The 25,042-nt window shown below is 46.0% G+C and overlaps 1 protein-coding gene across 1 annotated transcript in view; it reads left to right on the top strand.

The window, feature by feature from the left end:
- The first annotated feature begins 2,971 nt into the window (after nucleotides 1-2,971).
- The window catches only part of NECAB2 (N-terminal EF-hand calcium binding protein 2), a 263,854-nt gene continuing 241,783 nt past the window's right edge, over nucleotides 2,972-25,042 (top strand). Inside the window, exon 1 of the mRNA XM_060253951.1 lies at nucleotides 2,972-3,246. Within this exon, the coding sequence (XP_060109934.1) occupies nucleotides 3,043-3,246 (204 nt within the window). The 5' untranslated portion in view covers nucleotides 2,972-3,042. The remainder of the gene's footprint in view (nucleotides 3,247-25,042) is intronic.

Genomic DNA, 25,042 nt, shown 5'->3' with positions numbered 1-25,042 from the left:
ACAGGGATGTAGGATGCTGAGGGTACTTGGGAATTCTCTTGAAGTTCCGGAGCCTCCTGTGACTGATCTAAAAGCTCTTGTTCTCCTACAAAAGAACTTCAAAGGGAAAACCCAGTGTGAAAGTGCTGAATTAGAATTCATTCACATGTTCAAGGCTATTTAATTCACCCTGGTCTTAATAGAGACCTGGGATTGCTATTATCTTACATATCTCACCACTTACCGATGTCAATTAGTACCGCTCATCTTGCATGAGATTTTATGTTAAATCTGACTTTGCCTTTTGAAGGGGAACCTTTGCTCCCTCTGAAAGAGCAGATTATTTCATCAATTTCATCATGTTTTAAAGTGGCCTGTCTTTATAATGTGTCCCCTTGCCTTAGGATTAATATAAAACATCCCTCAAGAAGGCTGTATAGTCCACTGATGAGGTGAGTTCTGAGTCATGAAAGCGTCTGCTGTAATACATTTTGTTAGACAGGTGCTGCCCTTTCAAGGACAACTTTTGCAAGAGCTATGGCTGACTCAAGGCCATTCCAGCAGTGGCAACTGGAGGTGGGAGGGAATCAAACCCGGTTCTCCCAGATAAGAGTCCGCACACTTAACCATTGCACCAAACTGTAGGGGACCATGATGAATTTGGGCCTTTCACTTTAGTTTAGGCCTGGTAACACTTACTAGCTGTGATAGCTAAAAAAAGACCCCAGGTAGAAGAGAAGAGCCCTGGTTCAGTGACAGAGCATCTGACTGGCTCTTGGAAGGTCCTGGGTTCCACCCCCAGCATCTCCAGTTAAAAGGATTGAGCAGTCCTGAAATCTTGGAGAGCAGCTGCCAGGCAGAACAGACAATTCTGACCTTGCTAGACCAATTCTCTGATTCCATAGAAGGCAGTTTCGTGTACATCCATGTGATTCCCTTCTGCTAGAAAGAAAGCCAAGGGAAGAGTTTGGCATAGACTGGAAAAAGAACAGCCCAATGACCACTGAATATGTCCATTGCCTTCCTGAAGTCACAGAATGTTGCAGGCAGCTGGGTACTGAAGATTAAAGAGCGCTACAAAACAGAGTAGCAGCAGGAGAAGAAATGGGTCTGCTTGCTTTATTTTGGAAGGGGTAGATCCTCCCCCCCATAAAAACCCTTTCTACCCTTCAGCACATGGAAGAGAATGCAAGGATGGGCTGCTATAGCATTTGACTGCTCATGGTCAAGACAGTTTTGGCTATTAAAATAATCCTCTTCCACCTGCTTGGTTAAAAAACTCACAATATAGGGAGGCAAGTTGCTCATCTAGCCCCTGAACATGGCAGTGTCTTTCTTTGTTGCCCTGTGGAGTGGGAGATTTAAGGAGGAGCTAAGTCATCAATTGCCAGTATGGGAAAACAAGGACCAAGAAAGAAAATATGAACCCAAATCCATGCGTTGCTATGTGAAGCAACAAGTGTTGATGCATAATCTAGATCAGGGGTGTCAATATTGTCTACTCTGACTGGCAGCAGCTCTCCAGGGTCCCAGGCAGAGGTCATTCAAATCACCTACTGCTATTCTTTTAACTGGAGATGTGGGAATTGAACCTGGGACCTTCGGGCATGCCAAGCAGATGCTCTAAACACTGAGCCACGGCCCCTCTCCAAGCTGAGGTTTTGGGCTGGATGCTCCTTTCAAAGCTTCCTCAAAGCCAGGGGCAGAGATCTTTTTGAAACAGTTCCTATCATTCTTATTATAACAGTTCCTATCATTCTTATTTTCTTTGTTGGTCCTCAAATCTACACAGCCATGAATGCTCTCTCTCTGCCTAGACTACCTGGCAGGGCTGTCATGAGGATCAAGCAAAAGAGGTGACAGCCCATCCTGAGTGCCTTCAAAAAGATTAAAAAAAAAATCAACCTCAGCCCCTCAGGGTTCTTTCCAGGTTCCCATCTTGTAAAATTGGGGGTGGGGGTAGCATGGTCTGGTGCTCAGCAGCAGACTAGCTCCAGGTTCAAATTCCCACTGTGCCATGGAAACTGGCTGGGTGACCTCGGGCCAGCAACTCACTCCTCATCCTGCCTGGCAGGGTTGGTGCCAGGGTACAATGGAGGAGGGGGAACATGCTGTAAGCTGTTTGAGGTCCCCATTGGAGAGGAAAAATATACTCCCTCTAAGGTATGGAGTCCTGTGAGCAAAAATTCTATTTCATGAGCTACTGGTATTAAAGTTGTGAGCCACTGCATACATTAGCTTGCTCTGGGGGCCATTTTTCCTGAGCTGAGACAAAAATGTGTGAGCTGGAGGCTAAAAAAACTGTGAGCTAGTCCACACTAACTCTGTTTAGAGGGAACACTGATTTCAGTGATTGTGTCTATATATCGATAGATAGATAGATAGATAGATAGATAGATAGATAGATAGATAGATAGATAGATAGATAGATAGATAGATAGATAGATAGATAGATAGATAGATAGATATCTGCCCCTCTACTTTTGCATGTATGCACAAGGTTCCTCTAAGCTGCAGAGTCTTGTGATCAAAAATTCTACTCTGTGAGCTCCTGGCATTAAAGCTGTGAGCTCCTGCATAAATGAGTGTGCCCTGGGGGGTCATCCTTCTTCCTGAGCTAAGATAAAAATGTGGGCGCTGGAGGCTAAAGCTTTGTGAGCTAGCTCACGCCAACTCAGCTTAGAGGGAACGCTGTGCATGTGCCTAAATAGTTCAACAAACTTGCACAAGGACTGAGGGGCCCAGGCTCTGTGCTCTGCTCCTCCTAACTCTGTCTCTCTCAAAGCCCCACTGTAGGCTCCTCGGGTGCAGGGCTTTGTAGTAGATCTTCCTCCGCCGGCGGCGAGCTGGAGCGCCCCAACCTCTTCATTCCCGCCCCTCTTCTTCTGGGAGGCTTCTCCCCCCCCCCCCGCGCCCCGTTCCTTGGGGAGCGCCCCCCCCCCAGCTCCAGCGAGAGAGCGTGCCAGGAGGAGGGGGGGGGCTGAGGCTGCCGCCGGGTTGCCGCCGCCGCCGCCCGGGTGGGAGGGAATACCCCCGGCTCCAGCATGAAGGCTCCCGTAAAAGATGTGTGAGCAAGCGGCGCGCTACTGCCGGGAGAGCGTCCACAGGCTCCTCCGCAAACAGCAGCCGCAGCTCGGCGGGCTGGACGGGCTCCTCCGCTGGATCGTCACCAAGATGAGCGACCAGACCCTCCTCGCCGACCGGGAGCTCCTGCAGGAGGCCGCCTGCCTCCCCGAGCAGAGGAAAGGCGCCTCCGTCATCTTGGACGTGAGTTTGCCCCTCTCTCTTTTGGGAACAAGCGGCGTTTGCAGCCCCGATTTGCCTCCCCGCTCCCCCCCCCCCCCAGCCCAGCCCAGCTCGGCTGAACTGCCAAGAGAGAGGCTCCCGCCGACCGGCGCCCAGGCGAGGGGGGCTTGGCCGCCCCCCACGGGGCAGCTGCAGCTGGGAGAAGCCAAAGGAATAAGAATGGAATGGGCCACGCCGACCCCCTCCCCTCCCCCAATTCCCCGACCCCTCGCAGTTGCCAGGCGGCTTGGAGTCTTGCAAGACCTGAGACACCCCCCCCCCCCCCGCCTTTCCGCGGTCCGCGACTCTCTGGCTAGGCGGGAAAGAAGGCGCGGCCCTGGGAGACGCCGGCGGTGGAGCCTCCTTGTGCAGAGGCAGTCTATCTCCGCGGCTCGGGGAGGGGCGGAGAGACTCCTGCTTGCCTTGCCGGGTTGGTTCGCTTCTCAGCCGGCTAGGAGAGATTGTGATCTAGCCAGGCTCTTCTTCGGCGGGCGCCTGGGAGAGGGTCTCCCCCCGCCCCGCCCCCTCCCAGCAGATCCCGGCCCTGCATGCCAAAGGCAGAAGGCGCTTGGAAGGAGGAGGAGTGGGGGAAAGGCTTTGATCCAGTTTGGGCTCCAGAGCTTAGAGGGGCATGCTTGACCGACACAGGGCTGAAGTTCACTCCAAGCTAGGCACGCTTACCTGGCTGAATACAGTGGGACTTAGCCTTGAGTACAACACGCAGGGCACTTTTCAGCACCCCCTGAAGAAACTATAGTCATGGGGGACAGCGGTATGGAAAGGTTCCCAACCCCCCCCCCCCCCCCCATCTCTGGATTTTCAGTGGCTTGCTGTTGAAAAGCAATGAAGGGGTCCAGTGCTTTCCATCTTTGGACCAGAAAAGCTTCAGCCGCTAAACGACTGCATCTCGAGGATCTCTTAAAAGCACCGGAGCTCTCCAGGGGAGGGGGGGAGCAGTTGGCAACCTTACAGTCAAGGCTTCCGAGGCAGGAGGGGGTGGGTCTCAGGCAAGCTTGAGTGTTGGAATCTGCCTGGCTGGGCAGAGTTGGGAACCTTCCAACATCCCATTAAGGGATCAGGGACTTGTCTTTCTTCGGCTATCTGTTCCAAAGCCACTCCGTCATTAGTGTTAATGGGCAGTGGAGATCCTTAATTCTCAGATAGGCAGGATGGGGGAAAGAAAGGACTGAGCTGCTTCTAATTGCCAGCTTCCAGGGAGACATCCCAACAGACCCTCTGCTCTGGATCTTCAAGACCATCCAAAACATTTTATCATATCCAGAGTGATATATGCACGCCCCCCCCCCTTTATCCCTGCAGCAGCCCTGGGGTGTGGACTGCGTTGGAGTGGCTGGTGACTGGACCAAGGTCGTCCAGCGAACTGTGTGGCTGTGTGGGGATTTGAACCCGGGTCTTGGAAATTACAGTCCAACCCTTGGTCATACAGCTCACCCCCGCGGTTGAAGAGAACTCACTCCCATTGATATAGCAATGATGATTAGCATTCATGTAACATTTTAGATGGTTTGTGTACGTTCTTTGCAACAACCCTGCAGGGTAGGACAAGATCATCTCCCAGTGACAGAGTCACGCTCTGTATGGAGCAACACAGTAGGAAGGGATATGAGGGGAATGAGAGGGTTGCATTTGTTGATTTCACCCTCTGCTCAAGAAGAGAAGACATAAAACTGAACTTTTTAAAAAACAACTCTTTTTACTGGAATCACATTTTCTGACCTCCCTCCTCCATGGCAGCTGGAGAGAGAATACGGCACTGAGGTGGAGCGTGGCTCAAAACTGTAGGAGTCTGTAGCTGCTGCTCAGATTGCAGGTGGGGAGCAGAGAGGATTTCTCCTCCAGATTCATTTCATTTAGAAGGGTCTTTAGTGGATTCAATGCACTGCAATGAAAATGTCTTGCATTACTGGTGGAACTCTTCAATAAAACTCAAGGGGAGGCACTTCGAAATTATGCCCTTTAATCAATGGGTGCTTAGGAAGTGCCGATCGTAGTTGGTTGTTTAATCAGGGCAAATGGGCTTGATTGCAGGGCTGGTGCTGGTTTGTGTTTTCAATGGGCCAAGTTCAAGGAGATTTTCACGACAGAATTTGACATCTCTCCCTCCCTCCTTTCTGCAGTTCCCTCCCTGTAAAGAACTGACACACTAATCTCCAAAGCAGTAAGCAGATAAGATTCACAGATAAAAATCAGCAGATAAAAACTTGCTCATCAAAGAAGTCTGGGAGTCCAGGCTAGCCTGATCTCATCAGATCTGAGAAGCTATGCTGGGTCAGCCCTGGCAGGCATTTGGATGGGAGACCATCAAAGAAGTCCAGGATTGCCATGTGGAGGCCGGCAAGGGTGAACTACCTGACTGAGGGGTGACATGATAGAGGTTTACAAGATAATGCATGGGATGGAGAAAGTAGAGAAAGAAGTACTTTTCTCCCTTTCTCACAATACGAGAACTCGTGGGCATTCGATGAAATTGCTGAGCAGACAGGTTAAAACGGATAAAAGGAAGTACTTCTTCACCCAAAGGGTGATTAACATGTGGAATTCACTGCCACAGGAGGTGGTGGCGGCCACAAGCATGGCCACCTTCAAGAGGGGGTTAGATAAAAATATGGAGCAGAGGTCCATCAGTGGCTATTAGCCACAGTGTGTATGTGTGTGTGTGTATATATATATATATATATATATATATATATATATATATATATATATTTGGCTGCTGTGTGACACAGAGTGTTGGACTGGATGGGCCATTGGCCTGATCTAACATGGCTTCTCTTATGTTCTTATGAATATCTCTTGCCTTGAAAATCCACAGTCTCCATAAGAAGACAGCTACGACTTGAGGACACTTTTTGTCATCATTGTATATCATCATATAGGTAGTTTCAGGAGGGTGACCATGTTGGTCTGCAGTAGAGGAGCAAGATCCAGTAGCACCATAGGGACCAATGAGATCTCCAGGGTGTAAATTTCTAAGAGTTAAAGCTCCCTTTGTCAACTCCCTTTGTATCTGATGAGGGGAGCTTCGACTCACAAAACCTTATGGGGACACAGAAGAATTGATAACTTCACTGGCACTCTCTGTTAATGCTGTTCTCTGGCACGATGGATCCAAGTGATCACACAGAAAGAGCATCTGTCAGTTCTCCTCCCCCCTCACTCCAGCACACTGTATCAGTGAAGGAAAGAATCAGTGTTTTGTTAGCAGCCTGCAAACCCTTTTGTACTTCAGCAACTCGTGCTATTTTTATCCAAGTGCTATTTTAGCTAGCTGATCCTGCACCTGTTTCAGATAAACCTTGCAACTTTTGCATCAAGGATCATGCTAGCCTTTTCTTTTTGAAATGTACCCTTTAAGAAATGCTTATAGTTTTATGAACTTCGCTGTGGGGGACTCGTACAGTCCATTCATTCAGACTCGGAGTTGGGCTTGAAAATAAAGACTGGCCATTCCCAAAGTGTGTCTTGCAAGAAATAAGTAAATGAAGTTCTGAGTGTGCCTTCTTGGAGTCTGTCTACTGTGGGGGCTGTCCGTCTGTACAGAAAGTGATCCAGTCGTACTTGATGCAGTGATGCACCACAAGCAAGCTCCCCCTAAAGCAGATACCTCTGTACAAGTCACCATTGCAGGCATAATTAAACAGAAGCCCAGTGGCACCTTAAAGATGAACTGCATTTATTCCAGCATAAGCTTTTGTGAGAACTTACTTTTTCAGATAAATGGAAGCACACTTCACTGTATCCCAAGAATTGCGTTCTGACTCACAAACTCTTATAATGGAATAAATTGGGTTTGTCTTCAAGGTGCTACGGACTCCTGCTTAATTTTGCAACAAGAGACTAACACACCTTTAGAATCAATGTCAGTTCATTGAGCATGTCTCCTTGCCATCTTTTTGTAAAACAAAATGACCTGGGCCTTCAGTAATAGAAGAAAAGTGCATGCTTCAGGAGCTCCGCAAATGCTGGACTAGATAGGAGAAAGAGATATTGTTTGCAACAAACCTGTGGGAAGGCACTGTGGTGTCTATATTTTTTTAAAAAGCATTGCAGAATCAGTGTAGAGAAATGGTTAATTACAAAACCGGTGCCGTCTAAAACTGGCTGTTCATGGGGTAAGTGCAAATTTAACAACATCTTGCAGGTCCTTCTGAAAAGCAGAAATTGTTTGCTGCAGCCAGCAACTGAATTGGCAAAATTCATTCACTGTGGTGTCCATCCGACAACCCCTTCCACCATTTGTTCTTCTGGGTTAGTTTAAGTTAGGTTTAAGGAACTGAAGAGCATGTGTGTTTTGCAGGCAAGCTGGAAAATGAAATATGCGCTGCGAAAGGGTATGGTTCCAACAGAGCTACCTTATGTAGGGTTACCAGATGCCCTCTTTTTTGAGGATGTCTACTTTTTTTGTGTGTTCATCTGCTTTGGGACTTCAAAAAAAAACTGATGAAAATGTCTTTTTGGGTTGGAAGGTTAGGAGTATTTCTAGTTAGTAGCAATTATCACAGTGTAAATAGTAGGGATATTAAAAAATGAGGTTTGTCACAATGATCACTTGTTTCAAGTAGTCAGTTGGGAAATATGTCCGCCAGTTGAGAACCAGTTTGGTGTAGTGGTTAAGAGCACAGACTCTAATCTGGGAGAACTGGGTTTGGTTCCCCACTCTGCCATATGTACCTGCTGGTATGACCTTGGGTCAGTCACAACTCTGTCAGAGCTGTTCTCTCAAGAGCAGTTTCTGTAAGAGCTCTCTCAGCCCCACCTACCTCACAGAGTATCTGTTGTAGGGAGAAGAAGGGAAGGAGATTGTAAGCTGCTCTGAGACTTGGAGTGAAGGGGGGGTATAAATCCAATCTCTTCTTCTTTTTTGCTTTTCAAAATATGGTAACCCTACCTTATGCACACATTCCTGGTAGGAAGTTCCACTGAATAAAGTGGGATTTCCAAGAAATCAGTCAGGAGAACTGCTCTGGCATCTAAATGGCTTGATGTTCTAAAAATAGGATAGGGAAAATCTTTTATAAAAATCGGTTTGTACCCTATCACTCTGCCCAGCCAAGACTGAAGGCTTCCTCTGCAACTTTTCGATTGGAGGAAGTCTGTTCTGGCTGAGGGAAGGCTCCAGACTTGGTTGAGGGGAGTGGTCGCATACAAGCCAGCAAGACTGGATTCTTTTAATATTGTGTGTGGAAGCTGCCTCAGCAGGAGGGTTGCCAAGTCCGACTCAGGAAATATCTGGGGACTTTGGGGGTGGAGCCAGTAGCAAAGGTGCGACAAGCATGATTGAACTCCAAAAGGAGTTCTGGCAATCACATTTAAAGGGACCATGCTCCTTTTAAATGCCTTCCTTTCATAGGAAATAATGGAGGATAGGGTCACCTTCTTTGGGGGGGCTCACAGAATTGGATCCCCTGGTCCAATCTTTTTTAAACTTGGGAATTGTTTTGAAGAGAGGCACCGGATGCTGTGTGGAAAATTTGGTGCCTCTACCTAAAAAAAAAAAAAAAGCCTATCTGGAGTCCCAGATTCCCACAGATCAATTATCCATTATACCTTATGGGAATCGATCTCCATAGGGAATAATGGAGTGGCCAGCAGACATTCCACCCCTCCGCTTTATGATGATTCTGAAGTGGGGGAAGGGCCTCCAAACTGGGGGATCACCTGTCCCCACCTGGGGATTAGCAATCCTACTCAGCAGCCACATACTGGATATGCGGGGTGTGTTTTTAAATGAATAATCCTATTGACATTCATTTAAACATATGTTTATATTATTTCCCCCCATGGAATTTAGGGTGGGTAGGGCTCCCAAGAAGACTTCACAGTTCCCCCATCTCCCATCCTGAGGAGTGAGAGAAAAAATGCCCCCCATAATGATTTTTTAGGAATTTCCTTGAGTCTCTATAGGCAGTACCACAAAGAATAGGGGAAGTTCCTAGAGTGCCACCTACAGTACTATGACCAGCATTTGAACTTAATACGACTGAGCTGCTTGCTTGCATCTGATTCATATCTCTCACTTAAATGTTTTTTTGCTGAGAGTTCAATTAAAACTCCATGGGAGTAGCTTCACACCTGTGCTGTAGCTGTTTTTGCAGGCTTTCCAGCCTAAGTTGCTGCTGAGTCACGGGCAGCTCTTCCTGAAATAAATAAGAATAACAAAGTGGCTCTAATTCTGCCTTACCTCACACAGATGAACTGGAGCAGCATAATAGGCCTTTCACACACAAAGAGAGGTGATATCTGCAAGACAGGAGTCACACAGCTCCTTAGGGAGCAATAGGCCAGTTCCTGAACTACAACTCCCATGAGGCATTGCAGAAGTGCATATGAAGAAATTATTCCGAATCTAAACAGTTCATTTGTTTTCCTTGTTAACAAACACCAGCCATGGAAGTGTGATGGGCCAATAAAACAGAGATAACAAACCATGCAGCCTTGAGACATACACTATCTAACTGTTCCAGATCTGGACAGTTCCTGGTGACATTTCACAAGGTCCGTAAATTCACTAACTGTGAAATGTTAATGATATAAAAGCAGTGCGGGGTGGGGGGAGCTGTGTGAGAATGCGCTTTCTTTGCTCAATCAAGCGTATGTGAACTGTTCAGATGCAGGTGAATGGTTCGTTAAATGTTCAGTTGTGCGGATTGCAGCTTGCTGACAGATCATGAATGTTTTGTATAGGGATGCAGTTCACTCCCTAATAATAATGGTTCATAATTAAGCATGGCCTATTAGGGCGCTTCCTCAGGAGGAGATCCATTAGGGACTCCAGGCAAAAAACCCCTCACATATAATTTAAAGTCACATCCAGGCTTCAAAAAGCATGATGGGTTTTCCAAAGAGACCAAAAAAAACAGTTTGAAAGGACTACTATGCTAACCACCTGTACACACATCCCTCTTTGGCCTGAGGCAAACAAGTTTAATAGGCTTTCATGTAGCTTTACAAACCTGCAGAACCTGTTTGACTAGAGGGGATAGAGGGACAAAGAAGTGTGGTAGGAATGATGGGAAAATAAAAGCTAGACTTGAGTTCAATAGAACCTTAGAGACCAACAAAATGTTTGGGGTGTAAGCTTTTGAAAGTCAAAGTTTTCTTTGCCAGATGGGAAGAGAAAGCTCTTTTAAACTACTTTCTTTAAAACATTGTGGTTTTTCAGCTCCTTTTCCCTTGGAGCAAGAGTTTGCTTTTAAAAAAGTACTGAAGGCCAAATTAAATAGTTTATGCTCCACTTCCTGGGATTAGGATGCAGGTTTAGCAGCTGCAGTGAAAAATCGCTATAATATTGTGGTCTGTCCTGTCTGTTCAAATAATCAAGCTTGTAAATGTGTTAACTCTCATTACGTGATGGAATAAACCTCTAGAAAGAAGGTAAAGCAAGCTCTCCTAAACCCAGTGACTTGACACAGGCCAAGCTATAGAGCTGCCAATCCCCAAGTGGGGGCAGGGGATCCCCTGGTTTGGAGCCCCCCCCCTGCTTCAGGGTCATCAGAAAATGGGGGGAGGGGAGTGTCTACTGGGCACTCCATTATTCCCTATGGACACCAATTCCCATAGGGTATAATGAAGAATTGATCTGCAGGTATCTGGGGCTCTGGGGGGGGGCTGTCTTTTGAGGTAGGAGCACCAAATTTGCAGTGTAGCATCCTATGCCTCTCCTCAAAACACCTTCCAAGTTTCAAAAGGATTGGACCAGAGGGTCCAATTCTATGAGCCCCAAAAGAAGGTACCCCATTCATTATTTCTAATGGAGGGAAGGCATTTAAAAGGTGTTTGGTCACTTTAAATGTGATGGCCAGAACTTCCTTTGGAGTTCAATTATGCTTGTCACAACCTTGCTCCTGGCTCCACCCCCAATGTCTCCTGGCACCACCCCCAAAGTCCCCAGATATTTCTTGAACGGGACCTGGCAACCCTACCAAACTAGCATTGGGTTTGGATTCTCTAGACCCAACTCTGTTTCCTCTTTTTTTCTGTGGGGAATGTCTGTTAATAAATAAAAGAGAGCCTGTTCAGTCTTGGAACATCCCCGTTCCCATTCACAGAAAAGGCACGGGGGATAGGGTTGGTTATCTCATTTTTGCTGCTCCAGATGGAGTATTTCCATGCACATGAAGCAGCAAAAAAGTGCCTGGCAAGAAAAATGGTGGGATGAGGAAGGCCATGGTGACATTCCAAGCCAAAACAGACTGAAAACAACATGAGAAAGAGCCTTCCCAGTTGCCGCCCCTCACTGGTGGAACCAACTGCCTGAGGAGGTCAGAGCCTTGAGGGACCTTTCCCCCATTCTGCAAGGCTTGTAAGATGACACAGTTTTAATTAGCGTTTAACTGAGATGTTGCCCTCCATTACTGAGATGTTAGATCTAGTGGATGCTTAAGATCATTGAATGCCATCTTAATCTATACTGAAACTAGCACCAAATTGTTTTAAAACTGTTTTTAATGCTTTTTAATGTAAATGTTTTATTGTATGCCACATGTTGTGAGCCGCCCTGAGCCTGCTTCAGCGGGGAGGACAGGATATAAACCAAATCAAATAAATAAATAATCCTTCCTGCCCAGCTTAGCTTTTATCCTGGTGCCCAAGACTGCAGCTATGTTCTGTGCTCGGTGGGGTTGCTGCAGATCCAACTATGACCTAAAAACATGAATGAAAAAACCAGCAGGGGGGCCCACAGGGCAGCCCCTGTAGAATCTGCAGCACCCCGACCCAATCTTCCCTATCAGTGAAAGGGAAGATTGGGTGGGGGGGCTGCAGATTCTATAGGGGGCACCGCCCCTGTGGGACCCCCCCTGCTGGCTACAGCCCTGAAAACCAGCTATTTCATCATCAGTGTCCAAGATGCAACTCTTTCTTTGAGGATCAGGCTAGGCTGAGAGTGTGCAATTGGTCAGCCAGCAAGCTTCCAATGCAGCGTAGTTACCTGAACCTGAATCTCATGGATACTTGTCCACTGCTCCAATCAGTACGCCTGCCTGGCTGTCTTGTATTCCAGGGCTCCATCCAAAGTGTATCAGTTGAAAAGAAATGCTGCTTACCTGACGTTCAGAAACTTTTGCCCACAATACTGAACACCTTTATTAAATCAATACTTTAATTAAATTAGCTCATCTGTTTTAAGCACCCAGACCATACTCAGCCAGAGGGGCTGAAGAGTTGAGGTGTCAGAATAATTCATGTGCTGCTGACAGTGATTTTGAAAAATCCAACAAGAGGAATTGTGGAAAAGTCTCCTGGATGGAGTTCAAAGTATTACCATGTTTGGGGAAGGAGGGATCAGCTGCTATTTACTGAAGCTTTCAAGGACGGCATTGTGATGGAGACAGCACTCAATTTATCATGGAGTACCTGTATTTGCCCAGGCTAGCCCGATTTTGTCAGATCTTGGAAGCTAAGTAGAGTGGGCCCTAGTTAGTATTTGGATGGCGTGTGCACAGAGGCAGGCATTGGCAAACCACCTCTGAACATCTCTTGCCTTGAAAACCCCACCAGGCGTCGTCATGATTCATAAGCCAACAGTGACTTGACAGCACTTTCCATCACCACAACCTGCATTCAGTTTGAGAAAGCCAGTTTAGTGTAGAGGTTAGGAGTGCAGACTCTAATCTGGAGAACTGGGTCTGATTCTCCACTCCTCCACATGCACCTGCTGAGTGACCTTGAGTAAGTCACAGTTCTCTCAGAGCTGTTCTTGAAAGAGCAGTTCTCTCAGAGCTCTCTGAACCCCACCTACCTCACAGGGAAGGAGGTTGTAAGTCACTCTGAGACTCTTAAGTGAATGGTGGGGTATAAAGCGCTTATCTTCCTCCTTCACCACCACCTCCTCCTGCTGCACAAGGTTCCCCAACCTTTCTGAGCCTTTGGAATTCTGGCACAGCATAGTGGGCGCAGCCACAAAATGGCTGCCACAGGAAGCAAAAACAGCCACTGCACTGGCTGCCCGGCTTATTTCCCCTCACACAGTGAAGATCCTTGAGCTGTGGTGGCAGCTGCAGCCAAACCAATGTTTTGTTAAAATCTTTGCAATCAGATCCCCAGTGGTCAATCAGAAGCCTCGGTGGTCAAAGACCCCACCTGGTACACCCATTTTCAAAAAGCTTATTGGCTTCCAAAGAATGTGTCTGTGGTAGTTATGGTGCTTATGGCCACCCCTGGAATAGCCCAGTCTTTTCAGATCTTGGAAGCTAAGCAAGGTCAGTACTTGGATGAGAGCCCTCCGAGGATGGCTCTGCAGCGAAAGCTACTGGCAAATTGCCTCTGCTTCTCATTTGTCATGGAAGCCTTTTACTGGGGTCGCCATAAGTCAGTTGCGACTCGACGGCACTTATGCAAGTACCTGCATCTGCAGAACACAGGGGCCGAGGGCCATGCGGGCTGTTTCTAGTTTTTCCGAATACCCTTTAAGTCTGTAGTGGTGGGCATTGCCTGCCCTCTTTGCTGAAAGCCCGTTTTCAGGAGAGCTGTTAAGATAGGCTGTTTAGTTTGAAATGGCAAGTCTTGCTAATGAGACAGGGGGAGCAGAAGATAGAGAGCAAGAGAGAGAGAATGAGATGTAAATCGCAGATACATTCTAGCCAATTTGCATTTATATAGATACAGGATATTTATACAGATTCAGGAAACGCAAAATAAAAATCCACCTAGCTCAGCATCCTTGGGAGAAAAGGTCATAAACCAGGCACTGAAACTGAAGAAGAGGATAGAAGTAGGGTTGCCAGCTCTTGGTTGGGAAATACCTGGAGATTTTGGGAGGTGCAGCCTGGGGTGGGCAGGGTTTAGGGAAGGGAGGGACTTCAATGGGGTACAATGCCATAGATTCCACCTTCCAAAGCAGCCATTTTCTCCAGGGCAACTGATTCCTGTTGCCTGGAGACCACTTGTAATCCCAGGAGATCTCCAGGGCTGGATTAACAATTAGACCAAGTAAGCACTGGTTTATAGGCCCCCATAGTTTTAGGGGCCTCGGGCTGGCTCCCCCCCAGTTTCCCCCCCTGCTTGCAGCTCTCTCAGCTTGCATGTGCAGTCAGCAACTGAGCTGCTTTTTGCCCGACTTGCCTGGTATGACTGCTGCTGGTAGCGTCACCAAGTTTGCCTCTCTGTCTCTCCCCCACAGCTTTGTCAAAGGGGCTCTTAAGAAGGTGTCTGCAGGCTGCAGTGGGGGTCATGGGCACCAGGGCTGGCACTCTGACTCTGAGATAATTTGCAAGGGGCCCCCAAGATTTCAGCTGCCTAAGGGCCTCCACAAGGTTTAATCCAGCACTGGAGATCTCCAGCTACCACCTGGCTGGTAACCCTGAAGGAAATAGGACTATTCCTGAGGAAGTTTTTTGACGAAATGAGCCCGTATCCGGGTGCTCATTGGATGGAGCTTTCTTGTAATATTGTAATGTACTTCTTTATAATGTGTACAAGAGGTTATATGACTCTTAAAAAGGTTTTACTAAATGTTGTTAGCCATTATATCACAGTGTTTGTTTTTTTGTATTGCCTGTAATATGAACTGTGATCCCAGGTGGTTGCTGGTTTTTTACCACCTGGAGGTTGGCAATCCTAGCGGATTTTATAGGACATAATGGAGGATAGGGTCAAGAGCAGCATCTGGGGCTGGAAACTTTGGTCAGTTGCCAGCGTTCCGGGTAGGGTTGCCAATCCCCAGGTGGGGGCAGGGGATCCCCTGGTTTTAAGGCCCTCCCCCCGCTTCAGGGTCGTCAGAAAGCAGGGGGGGGAGGGAAATGTCTGTGGGGACTCTGTTAGTCCCTATAGAGATTTATTCCCATAGAAAATCATGGAGAATTGATCCGCGGGTATCTGGGGGGGGGGGCTGTCATTTGAGGTAGAGGCACCAATTTTTCAGTATAGCATCCAGTGCCTCTCCCCAAAATACCCCCCAAGTTTCAAAAAAATTGGACCAGGGGGTCCAATTCTATGAGCCCCAAAAGAAAGTGCCCCTATCATTCACTATTTCCTTTGGAAGGAAGGAATTGAAAAGGTGTGCTGCCCCTTTCAATGTGAGGTCCAGAACTCCCTTTGGAGTTCAATTATGCTTGTCACAGCCTTGATCTTGGCTCCACCCATAATGTCTCCTGGCTCCACCCCCAAAGTCCCCAGATATTTCTTGAATTGGACTTGGCAACCTTAGTTCTGGGAGGGCTGTAAGCAGATAACTTTCCTCTCTTTTTCTGGGTGAAGTTACATGGGAATCGGGGGTGATCTTCTGTTTACTGTGGGGCATGTCCAGAGAAGTGGTAGGTGGCATAGCTCCTACTTTCCTGCTTCTTTAAGCCCTACCACTGAGGTTTAAAGGAGCCTGAAGGAGTCTTCTTAAAGGGTTTGTGTGCACATGAGTGGTTGGGGCGTGGCGGCACAGGAGATCATTTTGCCCAGTGGTCCCCAAATCAAGGGCCCAGCCTTGGATACAGTGATACGTTAATATATTATTAATATTGGTGAAGATTGCTAGCCTAAGAGCCCCTGGTGGAATGGCTGCATGTAGTCAGGCAGTGTGGCATAGTAGTTAGAGCACTGGACTAGGGTAGCCATGCATTTCTCCTCCAAACTCTTGGGAAGAAGGCAAGGATAAAAATGTAACAGATAGATATTTTGATCGTTTGTCAGACTACCCTACACCAAAATTTCCAAAGCAATTGCTGTTTGGGGTGTATTTGCAGGCATGTTTTAATTGAGCCACAACAGATGCTGATTCTTGGCCTTTCTCCAGTCCGTTTATGACTTCTGTGCTAGAGATTCTCTTCTGTGTGTTTTGGTCCCCCCGCCTGGCTATAGCCCCAATCTGATTTCACATATGGACTTGCAAGGCTTACTGATGCCAAAGTGCAGTGCTAGGGTGTGATCTACCTTTCAACATATTTTTAAAAGTTTGGCTGAACTCCAGAAATAGTAGCAATGCCAAATTTGATAGCTCTTCCCCTTAATCCTTGGTGCCTTCTCTCAGCCCTCATTAATAAAGCCATTCTTGAGTAATGTTCTATTGATTTTCTTTCTGGCTTCATTTCCCCCTTCTGGCTTGCCTTCCCTTTTAAATCTTGTAGAAGTTAATTATTATTTTCCCTTCAAATTAACTACCAATTTGTCTGGGATTACTCTCCATCCTGCTGCTTTGTCCAACAGTGACATTATTGAACAGGTTGTATGTGATTTCTACCAAAATCTAAGCATTGGGGGAAGGGATGGAGCAGGGAAATGGATATGCGCAGCATTGGATGGTCGAAGTCGGTTCTTCATCCTGATTTAAAATTCACTTTATGAAAAGAGGAAAGGGAGTGAAATTGCCTTTTCTACCTCTTCTGTCTCCACAGCCCCATTGACAGAAGACAGAAAACAGGGCAGTTTCACCCCCTTTCTCCTCCCCATGGCAGCTTTATGACCTTGGGAATAAACTTCTTCGAGGTTGAAAAGGACTGCTTGGGGGACAGGAATGAGGGACAGATCTGCGGTCCTTGCATCTGTGGATCATGGCTGTTGATCCAGTCCTGTGTTTCTAGATAGACTATGCTATTTTAGCCCTAATCTGGATGGCCTGGGGTAACCTGATCTTGTCAGCTCTCAGAAGTTAACTAGGGTCATCCCTGGTTAGTACTTGGATGGGAAATTACCAAGAAAGTCTGGTGTTAGAGTGCAGAGGCAGGCAATGACAAACCATCTCTAAATGTGTCTTGCTTTGAAAGCCCTATGGGATCACCATAAGTCAACTGCAACTTGATGGTACTTTCCACCACTTTAACTCCTGTACTAGGAAAGAACCCCAAGTCCAAACTTAATAGAATGAAATTTGCTTATCAGTTCTACATTGGCAATTTCAGGCTGGAATCTCTCTTTGAAATATAGTGCCCCTGGGCCAAAAACATCCTAAGAGCAATGTTCCCCCTAAGCTGCAGAGTCTTGTGAGCAAAAATTCTACTTTGTGAGCTACTGGCATTAAAGTTGTGAGCCACTGCATAAATTAGTGTGCTCTGGAGTCATCCTTCCTGAGCTAAGAAAAAAAATGTGTGAGGTAGAGGCTAAAAATCTGTGAGCTAGCTCACGCTAACTCAGTTTAGGGGGAACACTGCCTGAGAGACTAAAAAAGGTCTCTGACTGGTTTCTGGAAATTGTCAGTTTTGATGGCAGATCTGAGACCATTCTTCTGTAGAGACTATCTGTCCTATGTAAGCAGCAAAATGACATTGTTAGCGAGTATTGTCATATTTTATCACTTTGGGGGATGGGGGAGCTGGTGAACAGGCCACTGATGTAATGAGGTCTTTTATTTGCAGTGCCTGAGTTGACCTGAGGATTGAGTTGGCATCTGGGGTTGTTGTAAGGTCTAGCCACCCCCTCCCTCAGAGTTTATGACAGGGTTACCAACTTTTGAGCTGATTTCTGTCGCCGTCCTCTGAACAGCACATTCTGTATCATGAAAAATGTTGTCCTCATATTAAAAGCTTTGTTGAAGACCAAGAAGCAGGCAAGGCTAGTCTTATTTGGTCAGTTGGCTGCTGTAGTTTGTTGCTGGTGCATAGACATTTTAGATGAAGGGGAGGGTTGTGTAAGTAAGAGCAGTTCTACGCAGAATCATTGTCCAATATACCTGTCAGAATCATTGTCCAATATACCAATAAAGGGAGTATCCAAACTTCTAGCTATGATGACTAAAGAGAGCTTCCATATTTCATATTCACTGCCCCAGACATAGTGTTCCCTCTATACCTTGTGGCTAATAGCCACAAATGGACCTCTGCTCCATTTGCCCATCCAGTCCCCTTTAGGAGATGTCTATGCCTAGCTGCCACCACTTCCTGCTTGTGTTAATTACTCTTTGGGTGATGAAGGAATGCCACCTTGCACTCCATGCAGAAAGGGTAGGAGAAAATCAATTAAATAATTGCAATGACTCTTAAACTTTCACAGTATGTTTTCAGGGCTGACAATTAATGTAGGGGTATTGTGAGGGCAAGGAGAATGTCTTAATAAATTTAATCATATGAAATTACTTCATATGCCATGTCAGACCACTGGTAGATCTAAGAAAGTTTTCCCCCCACCCCCTTACTGGATATTTAGAGGATTAAATTAGAGACCTTCATGCAAAGCATATGTTCTGTCACCAAGCATCTTTCTTTCCTATCATGAAGGAGGCCAGATATGTGCTAAGGAGGGGACAGCCCCTGCCAGTTTGGTGTAGTGGTTAAGTGTGCGGACTCTTATCTGGGAGAACTGGGTTGGATTACCCACTCCTCCACTTGCAGCTGCTGGAATGGCCTTGGGTTAGCTATAGCTCTCGTAGGAGTTATCCTTGAAAGGGCAGCTGCTGCAAGAGCTCCCTCAGCCCCACCCACCTCACAGGGTGTCTGTTGTTGGGCGGGGGGGGGGGGGTAAAGGAGATTGTGACCGCTCTGAGATTCAGAGTATAGGGCAGGATATAAATCCAATATATTCTTCTTTCTTTACTTAGTGGGGACCTAGAGCAGCTTTTAACATGAGTATCCCCTCCTCCATTTTTATCCTCACAACAACCCTGTGAGATAGATGAGTCTGGCAGTGTGTGACTGGCCCATGGTCACCCAGGTGAACTTCCATGGCAGAGCAGGGATTTGAATCTGGGTCTCCTGGATCCTACTCCAGCACTCTGCCCTCTACACAACACTGACTAGATCCTGATGTTTCTATCTGTGATAGACTATCGAGGGTTAATGCCTGACAGAGCCTGGGAACCTTTGAGTGACACTCTGATCAAATGGAATTCTGTGGAGTTAAGAAATGACAGCTGGGAACTGACAGTTGAAGAAGAGACAGTTTAGCCTGACAGTGGACTGGGAGGGAGGAAAAAGGAGTGAGAGGATCCCCATTCAAGCCAAAAAGGGATGAACTTCTAGTGAAGAGAAGTAATCCTTGTCCAGTGAAAAGGGAGATAATTCTTAAAATTCCTGGTCTGCCTATTTAGAAAGATTTGGGGAACTTGGTTGTATGTTCCTTCTTTCTAGACTTTTAAGAGTGAGTGAAATTCAGGAACCTGTGCTTGAGTGGTTAAGCAGACAAGAATTTTAAAAGACCATTTGGAATAACAGGAACACTTCCTTGTTGGTAACAAATTGTTTGGAGTTCATGTGATTACAAAGTTATCTCTGTTTTATTATTGGTTTCACTTTTTACATCCTGATGTACCCCTGATTCCACCTGATGTTTTCTCCTCTAAGTTAAATAAAATATTTTGTTTGTTTTCAGAAGCCTCTGGTGTGCCTTTTCAGAGGTTGAATATATGAAGGTGATTTTGTTTCTTCCCTCATTTCCCTGGGCTGGACCAGCATCAATATATATCTTTTAAAGCAACTGAGTAGGACACAACCATAGACAAACAAATAGGAAGAAAATAGACACAGGGGCTGTTCAGCAAAAAGAAGAAGAAAAAGAGAAAATCCTATACATGAGAGAGGGAAGAGGGGAAGATTGCCATACCATCAATAAAGCATCTTGAAGTTTTCTATCTCTGTCATGTGTACCTCATTCGTTTGTGCTATTTTTAAAATAGAAAGTTGAATTATACCTTTACTGATAATTTTGTACAGGATGAGAGTCTGCGGAATCCTAGCTTTGGGCAAAACCATTGATCAATGTGTTTTAGAGGGTAGATTGTAGTTGTAATATACCGTAGTTCTTGTTTTTTTCTTTAGATAGAGTTGCGTGCCTCCAGGTGGGATCTGGATATCTTCTGCTTTTACAACTGATCTCCAGCTGGCAGAGATCAGCTCCCTGGAGAAAATGGCTGCTTTGAAGGGTGGACTTTATGGCATTGTATCATGCTGAGGCTCCTCCCCTCCCCAAACTCTGCCTGCTCCCAGAGCCATCCCCAAAGTCTCCAGGTATTTCCCAGCACAGACCTGGCAACCCTTCTTTAGAAACAATTTCAACCCAGATTTACAGGTTAATTTTTAGCCTGCTTCGTTACTGAGAAGCTGAATGCCAAGCAAATTTCCTTTTCTGTCCCTGGGATAGTGTTGCTCAAAAGATATTTTTGATTCAAATAATTTCCAGTTCAGTCCAACCCTGCAGCCATTTCTGTTTGTGTGTTTGTGGCACTGTTACCTTTGAGTGCTTTCCTTTATGACCCAGAAAAATTGAGAATTTTATTCTCTGACTCAGTGAAAGCTATTTCTTTCCTCTTTTCTTTTTTGCTATACACTTTTATTCCATTCTTTTGAAAGGGGCTTGAGCTTTTGCTTTTGTTCTGCTTTTGTTTAATCCAGTTCCCTCCTAGCTTAAGTGAATGAATTCAGGGTGGAAAGGATTCCTTTGTGTGTGTGTGTGTGCTAGATAGAAACATGCTTCCCCTCCGCCTCCCTTCTTCAATGAGTGAAATCCATGCATGGCTTTTTGTGAAAATCTGAAACCACCCAAGACCCTCAGGGTGTCCTAGAGACTTGATATTCTGGAGTGTTTTTCATAGTCAACATTTCCTTAGAAACAGTGAGCTAAGAACTTGGGACCCATACCATTGGGAGGAGGTACCAGGAAAATGTTTCACTTTATGAATGAAACCAGGTTAAAACATGGGATTTGTATCATGCATCTAGCTGTAAATGTGCTGCCCATAACATGACACTGACTCAACACATGCACAAAGAAATATCAAGTGCATGTTATACATGAACTGCACATCTGCGCTATTGTGTCATGAGGCAAGAGACCAGATCTCAGTCACTAAGCAACAGGGAACTGCATTTCTGTGTTGCGGCCAATGTTCCCTCCAAGCTGCAGAGTCATGTGAGCAAAAATTCTACATTGTGAGCTACTGGCATTACAGTTGTGAACTACTGGCATTAAAGTTGTGAGCTACTGCATAAATTATTGTGCTCTGGGGTCATCCTTCCTGCGTTAAGATAAAAATGTGTGAGCTGGAGGCTAAAAATCTGTGAGCTAGCTTGTGCTAACTCAGCTTAGAGGAACACTGATTGTGGCCCCTGTGGTGAGCAGAGTTGTATGTCTGGCAGTCTGGTTATGAGGTGATTGGCTCCTGAATTGCTGTCCCTAGAACTGTGGCCCTGGGTGGGGTAGGGGGAAGCAGAAAAGGAGAGTTTGGTCTTGGAATGGTTTCTACACAGTTTTAAAAACTATTTGAAAACAATGGTTTCCCACTGGATAGTGTGTTCACCCTAAAGCACATGCCCCCTGGTGATTAAGGGGAAAATAATTAACAAGAAACAGACTTTAATTACTGCAGCAAGGCAAGCACCCTGAAGCAAGAGCCCACATACCTTCATTACATTTGGCGGATTTATCTTGATTTCCAGACTGGGTTGAGGCTGCAATTATAGTCAGAAGGAATTGTGAAAATAGCTGCAGACAGTTCACTAGATCTATTTTTAGTTAGGGATGGTACCAAAATTTGGAACGAGGAGTTTAAATGAGCTCCTCCAGTTTGGAATACAATGAACCTTTGTGAGCCGATCCAAACCCTCCCAAAATTCAGGTTTGGCTCATAATTACCCTTGCCTCAGAGGGGCCAGAGCTCTCCTCCACCAGACTATCCTATCTACTACTGGCTACCTTCTTATTCAAAAATATATCCTGTGAAGGGAGAGATTGTGCCAGGGAGAGCTGATATGAAGTGGCATGATATGACCAAAGTCCTGCTCTTTAAGGCATAAATACTCCTGGACAGGGTCTTTTTTGTAGAAAAAGTCCAGTAGGAACTAATTTGCATATTAGGCCACACCCCCTGACATCACCATTGATTCACACAGGGCTTTTTTGTAGAAAAAGATGAGCAGGAACTATTAGGCCACACCCCTGATACCAAGCCATCCAGAACTGTGTTCCTGTGCATTCCTGTTAAAAAAAACCCCCCTGCTCATGGAGCCTTCAGAGCATGTTCAGAAAAATTCAATTGTTGCTGCTGGGGAACCTGGAAAATTAAGTTTTGGGTCAGTCCAGAGAGTTGCTAGGATCTCTGAGGCTTTCCAACAACAAGAGATGCTTCTGAGCATGTTCAGAACAGTCCAGAAACATTCAGTTCTCAAATATGATTTTTTTTTTGGTCAGTACTGTAGAATTTCCTTTCATCATCATCCCTTCACCAAGGAAACTATTGTGAAGAGAGTGGCAGGAAGGGATCAAGCTCCCTTAAGTCTTTCCAAGCTTTCTTAGAAAAAGCTCTCAAAGACCCTGAGTTTTCACAAGAATTATAGGAGAAAGTGTAGAAAAAGAGAAGTTGTGAGGTGAAAGTTATCGCTGCTTTCAGCAGCAACAGGAACTTGTTTGGTTGTCAAGTGCTAAGGCAAAGTAAGCGAGATAGTCTGAACCACTCACTACTAGGAAAATTCCTTGAAATTGGGGGGGCGGGGAGAGTAGGGTTGGAAAATTCCAAAATATTTGAGGTTAGAGCCTGGGGAGGCCCAAGTATGGAGAGGAATCTCAACAGAATATAATGCCATGATAGACTCTGCCTACCAAAGCAGCCATTTTCTCCAGAGGAATTGATTTTTGTCATCTGGATATCTGTCATAATTCTAGGAGATTTCCAGTCTCCACCTGGAGGTTGGCATCTCTAGGATGGATCCTGGCCAGTGTGGAGTTCACCTCTGGAGCTGCCATTTTCTCCAGGGGAACTGATTTCTGTAGGATAGCGATCAACAATAATTCTGGAAGAATTTCAGGCCCCACATGGAGGTTATCAGTTTGGGACTCATAACAAAGGTAGAAGGATTTTAGAAAATAACATGAAAAGTCCATGAAACTCAGATTGCACAATTGATATGGAAGATGGTATTCAAAACTCACTTGCATGCTGCCATGGAAGTAAGAATTTCGTTCCTGATAGGAATGTTCAAGCAAGTCACAATTAATATTCTAAGGTCTTTTGGCACAAGACTAGCCAGTAGCCCAATAGCATTTGGAGAGGTGTGTCAAACAGGTCAGATACAGAAATGTGCAGGTTAGGACAATTAGGAGAAGGGTTGCCAGCTCCAGGTTGAGGAATACCTGGAGGTTTGGAGGGCAGAACTTGAGAAGGGCCAGGTTTGGAGAGGGGGACCTCACTTGGGTATAATGCCATAGTCCACCTTTCAAAGTAACCACTCTCTCCAGGTGAACTGATCTCTGTTGCTCAGAGCACCTTAGTAGTCCCAGGAGATCTCTAGCCACCACCTGGAGGTTGGCAACCTTAATAGGAGGAAGGTATGACTGACACTTCAATACTGCTGTGCTGATGGCATCTTAGCAAGTAAATAAATATTCAGGGGTTCTGCTTTCTCCATTTCTTTTCTTTAATTTTGGAAATGCTCTGAAATGCTTTTCCTTGGCACCTTGGACAACTACCAGCACTGTTGCCATCTGTTCCCTAGGAAACACAACTCTTTAGGTGATTAATACTTCTAAGACTGAGATTCTTGGACTCACTATTGCTTTTAAATTTCACCCAGTTTACATTCCTCTCTATTCTAACTCTTTTTTACACTGGGGGCTCCTGTGCTTTGCTTTGAGAAAGAAAGGTCCTCTTTAGTGTTTGTCATTTGGTTTATGAAGTTGGGGTTAGTCCATCAGGATTTCACAGTGCATCTGCTTCTTTGTGTGGGCAGTCTTTAAAGATGGGCTTAGCTGACTTGTAGCATAGCTGGATCAGCAGTCTCAAACCCAGCTTGGCAAGAAACATTGGTTGAGGGCCAAACTAGATGTTACTTTTAAAAAGAGTCGGCTTTGGGTTTCTGGGACCAGACTCAGATAGATTCCCCACTCGCCTTGTTCCAGTCTTGTTGCTCCTTTCCCCATGGCGCTTCTGCTGGATTTCGCACAAGCTGCCCCGGGCCGCAAGTTGCTCCAACTCTCCACAGCAGGCTGTATCCTCTGAAAACAGGTTTCTGCCTACCCTGGAGGCAGGGCTTTTTTTGAGCAGGAACGCACAGGAACACAGTTCCAGCTGGCTTGGTATCATGGGGTATGGCCTAATATGCAAATAAGTTCCTGCTGGGCTTTTTCTACAAAAAAAAAGCCCTGAGCAGAGGGAACTTGAAAAGAGGCAAAGCAACTCACCACCCCAGGGCAGCTTGTGCGAAATCCAGCAGAAGCGCTGTGGGAAAAGGAGCAACGAGACTGGAGCAAGGCGAGTGGGGAATAGGCCTCAGTCTCCCCACAGCCACACAGTAGTTGTGAGGAATGTCTCTTTAAAATGAGGGTGAGCTCAGTTCAACTTGATGGAGTCTTGCCTCTCCCCCATGCTGTTTCCCCCTTGGTGCTATTTTGGCTCAGGAAAATGGCATGGAAAGGGAGGCAGGAGTCCCTCCTCCCCCATCATTAAAAACTGTAACTGCTAGTTTGGCTCTGAGAAGCACCGGTAGTATTCTTTGAGCTCTTTGATCCAGGCAAAGATTGCATCAGCTACAAAAGCTGACTGGGCAAAAGGGAGTGACTGTCCTGTCTACGTGACACAGCAGATTTAGCCTAGTGTCATAACTAAGAGTGTATCTAGAAGAGCAGGACTGCTACTTTGAATGGCATCCCTAGATGGCTGCTCCCTCTTTTCCACAACTGAAATCTCCTGTCTAGACTTTTCAAGTTGTTACAGTCACACATATCAGCAGAGCTTTTTTTTTGAAGCAGGAACTCCTTTGCATATTAGGCCACACACCCTTGATGTAGCAAATCCTCTAAGAGCTTACAGTAGGCCCTGTACTAAGAGCCCTGTAAGCTCTTGGTGGATTGCCTACATTAGGGGTGTGTGGCCTAATATGCAAAGGAGTTCCTGCTACAAAAAAAAGCCCTG

This window comes from Heteronotia binoei, chromosome 14 (genome assembly GCF_032191835.1).
Source record: "Heteronotia binoei isolate CCM8104 ecotype False Entrance Well chromosome 14, APGP_CSIRO_Hbin_v1, whole genome shotgun sequence".
Lineage (NCBI taxonomy): Eukaryota > Metazoa > Chordata > Lepidosauria > Squamata > Gekkonidae > Heteronotia > Heteronotia binoei.
The sequence above is the reverse complement of the archived record's forward strand: the minus strand, read 5'-3'. Positions and strand labels throughout refer to the sequence as shown.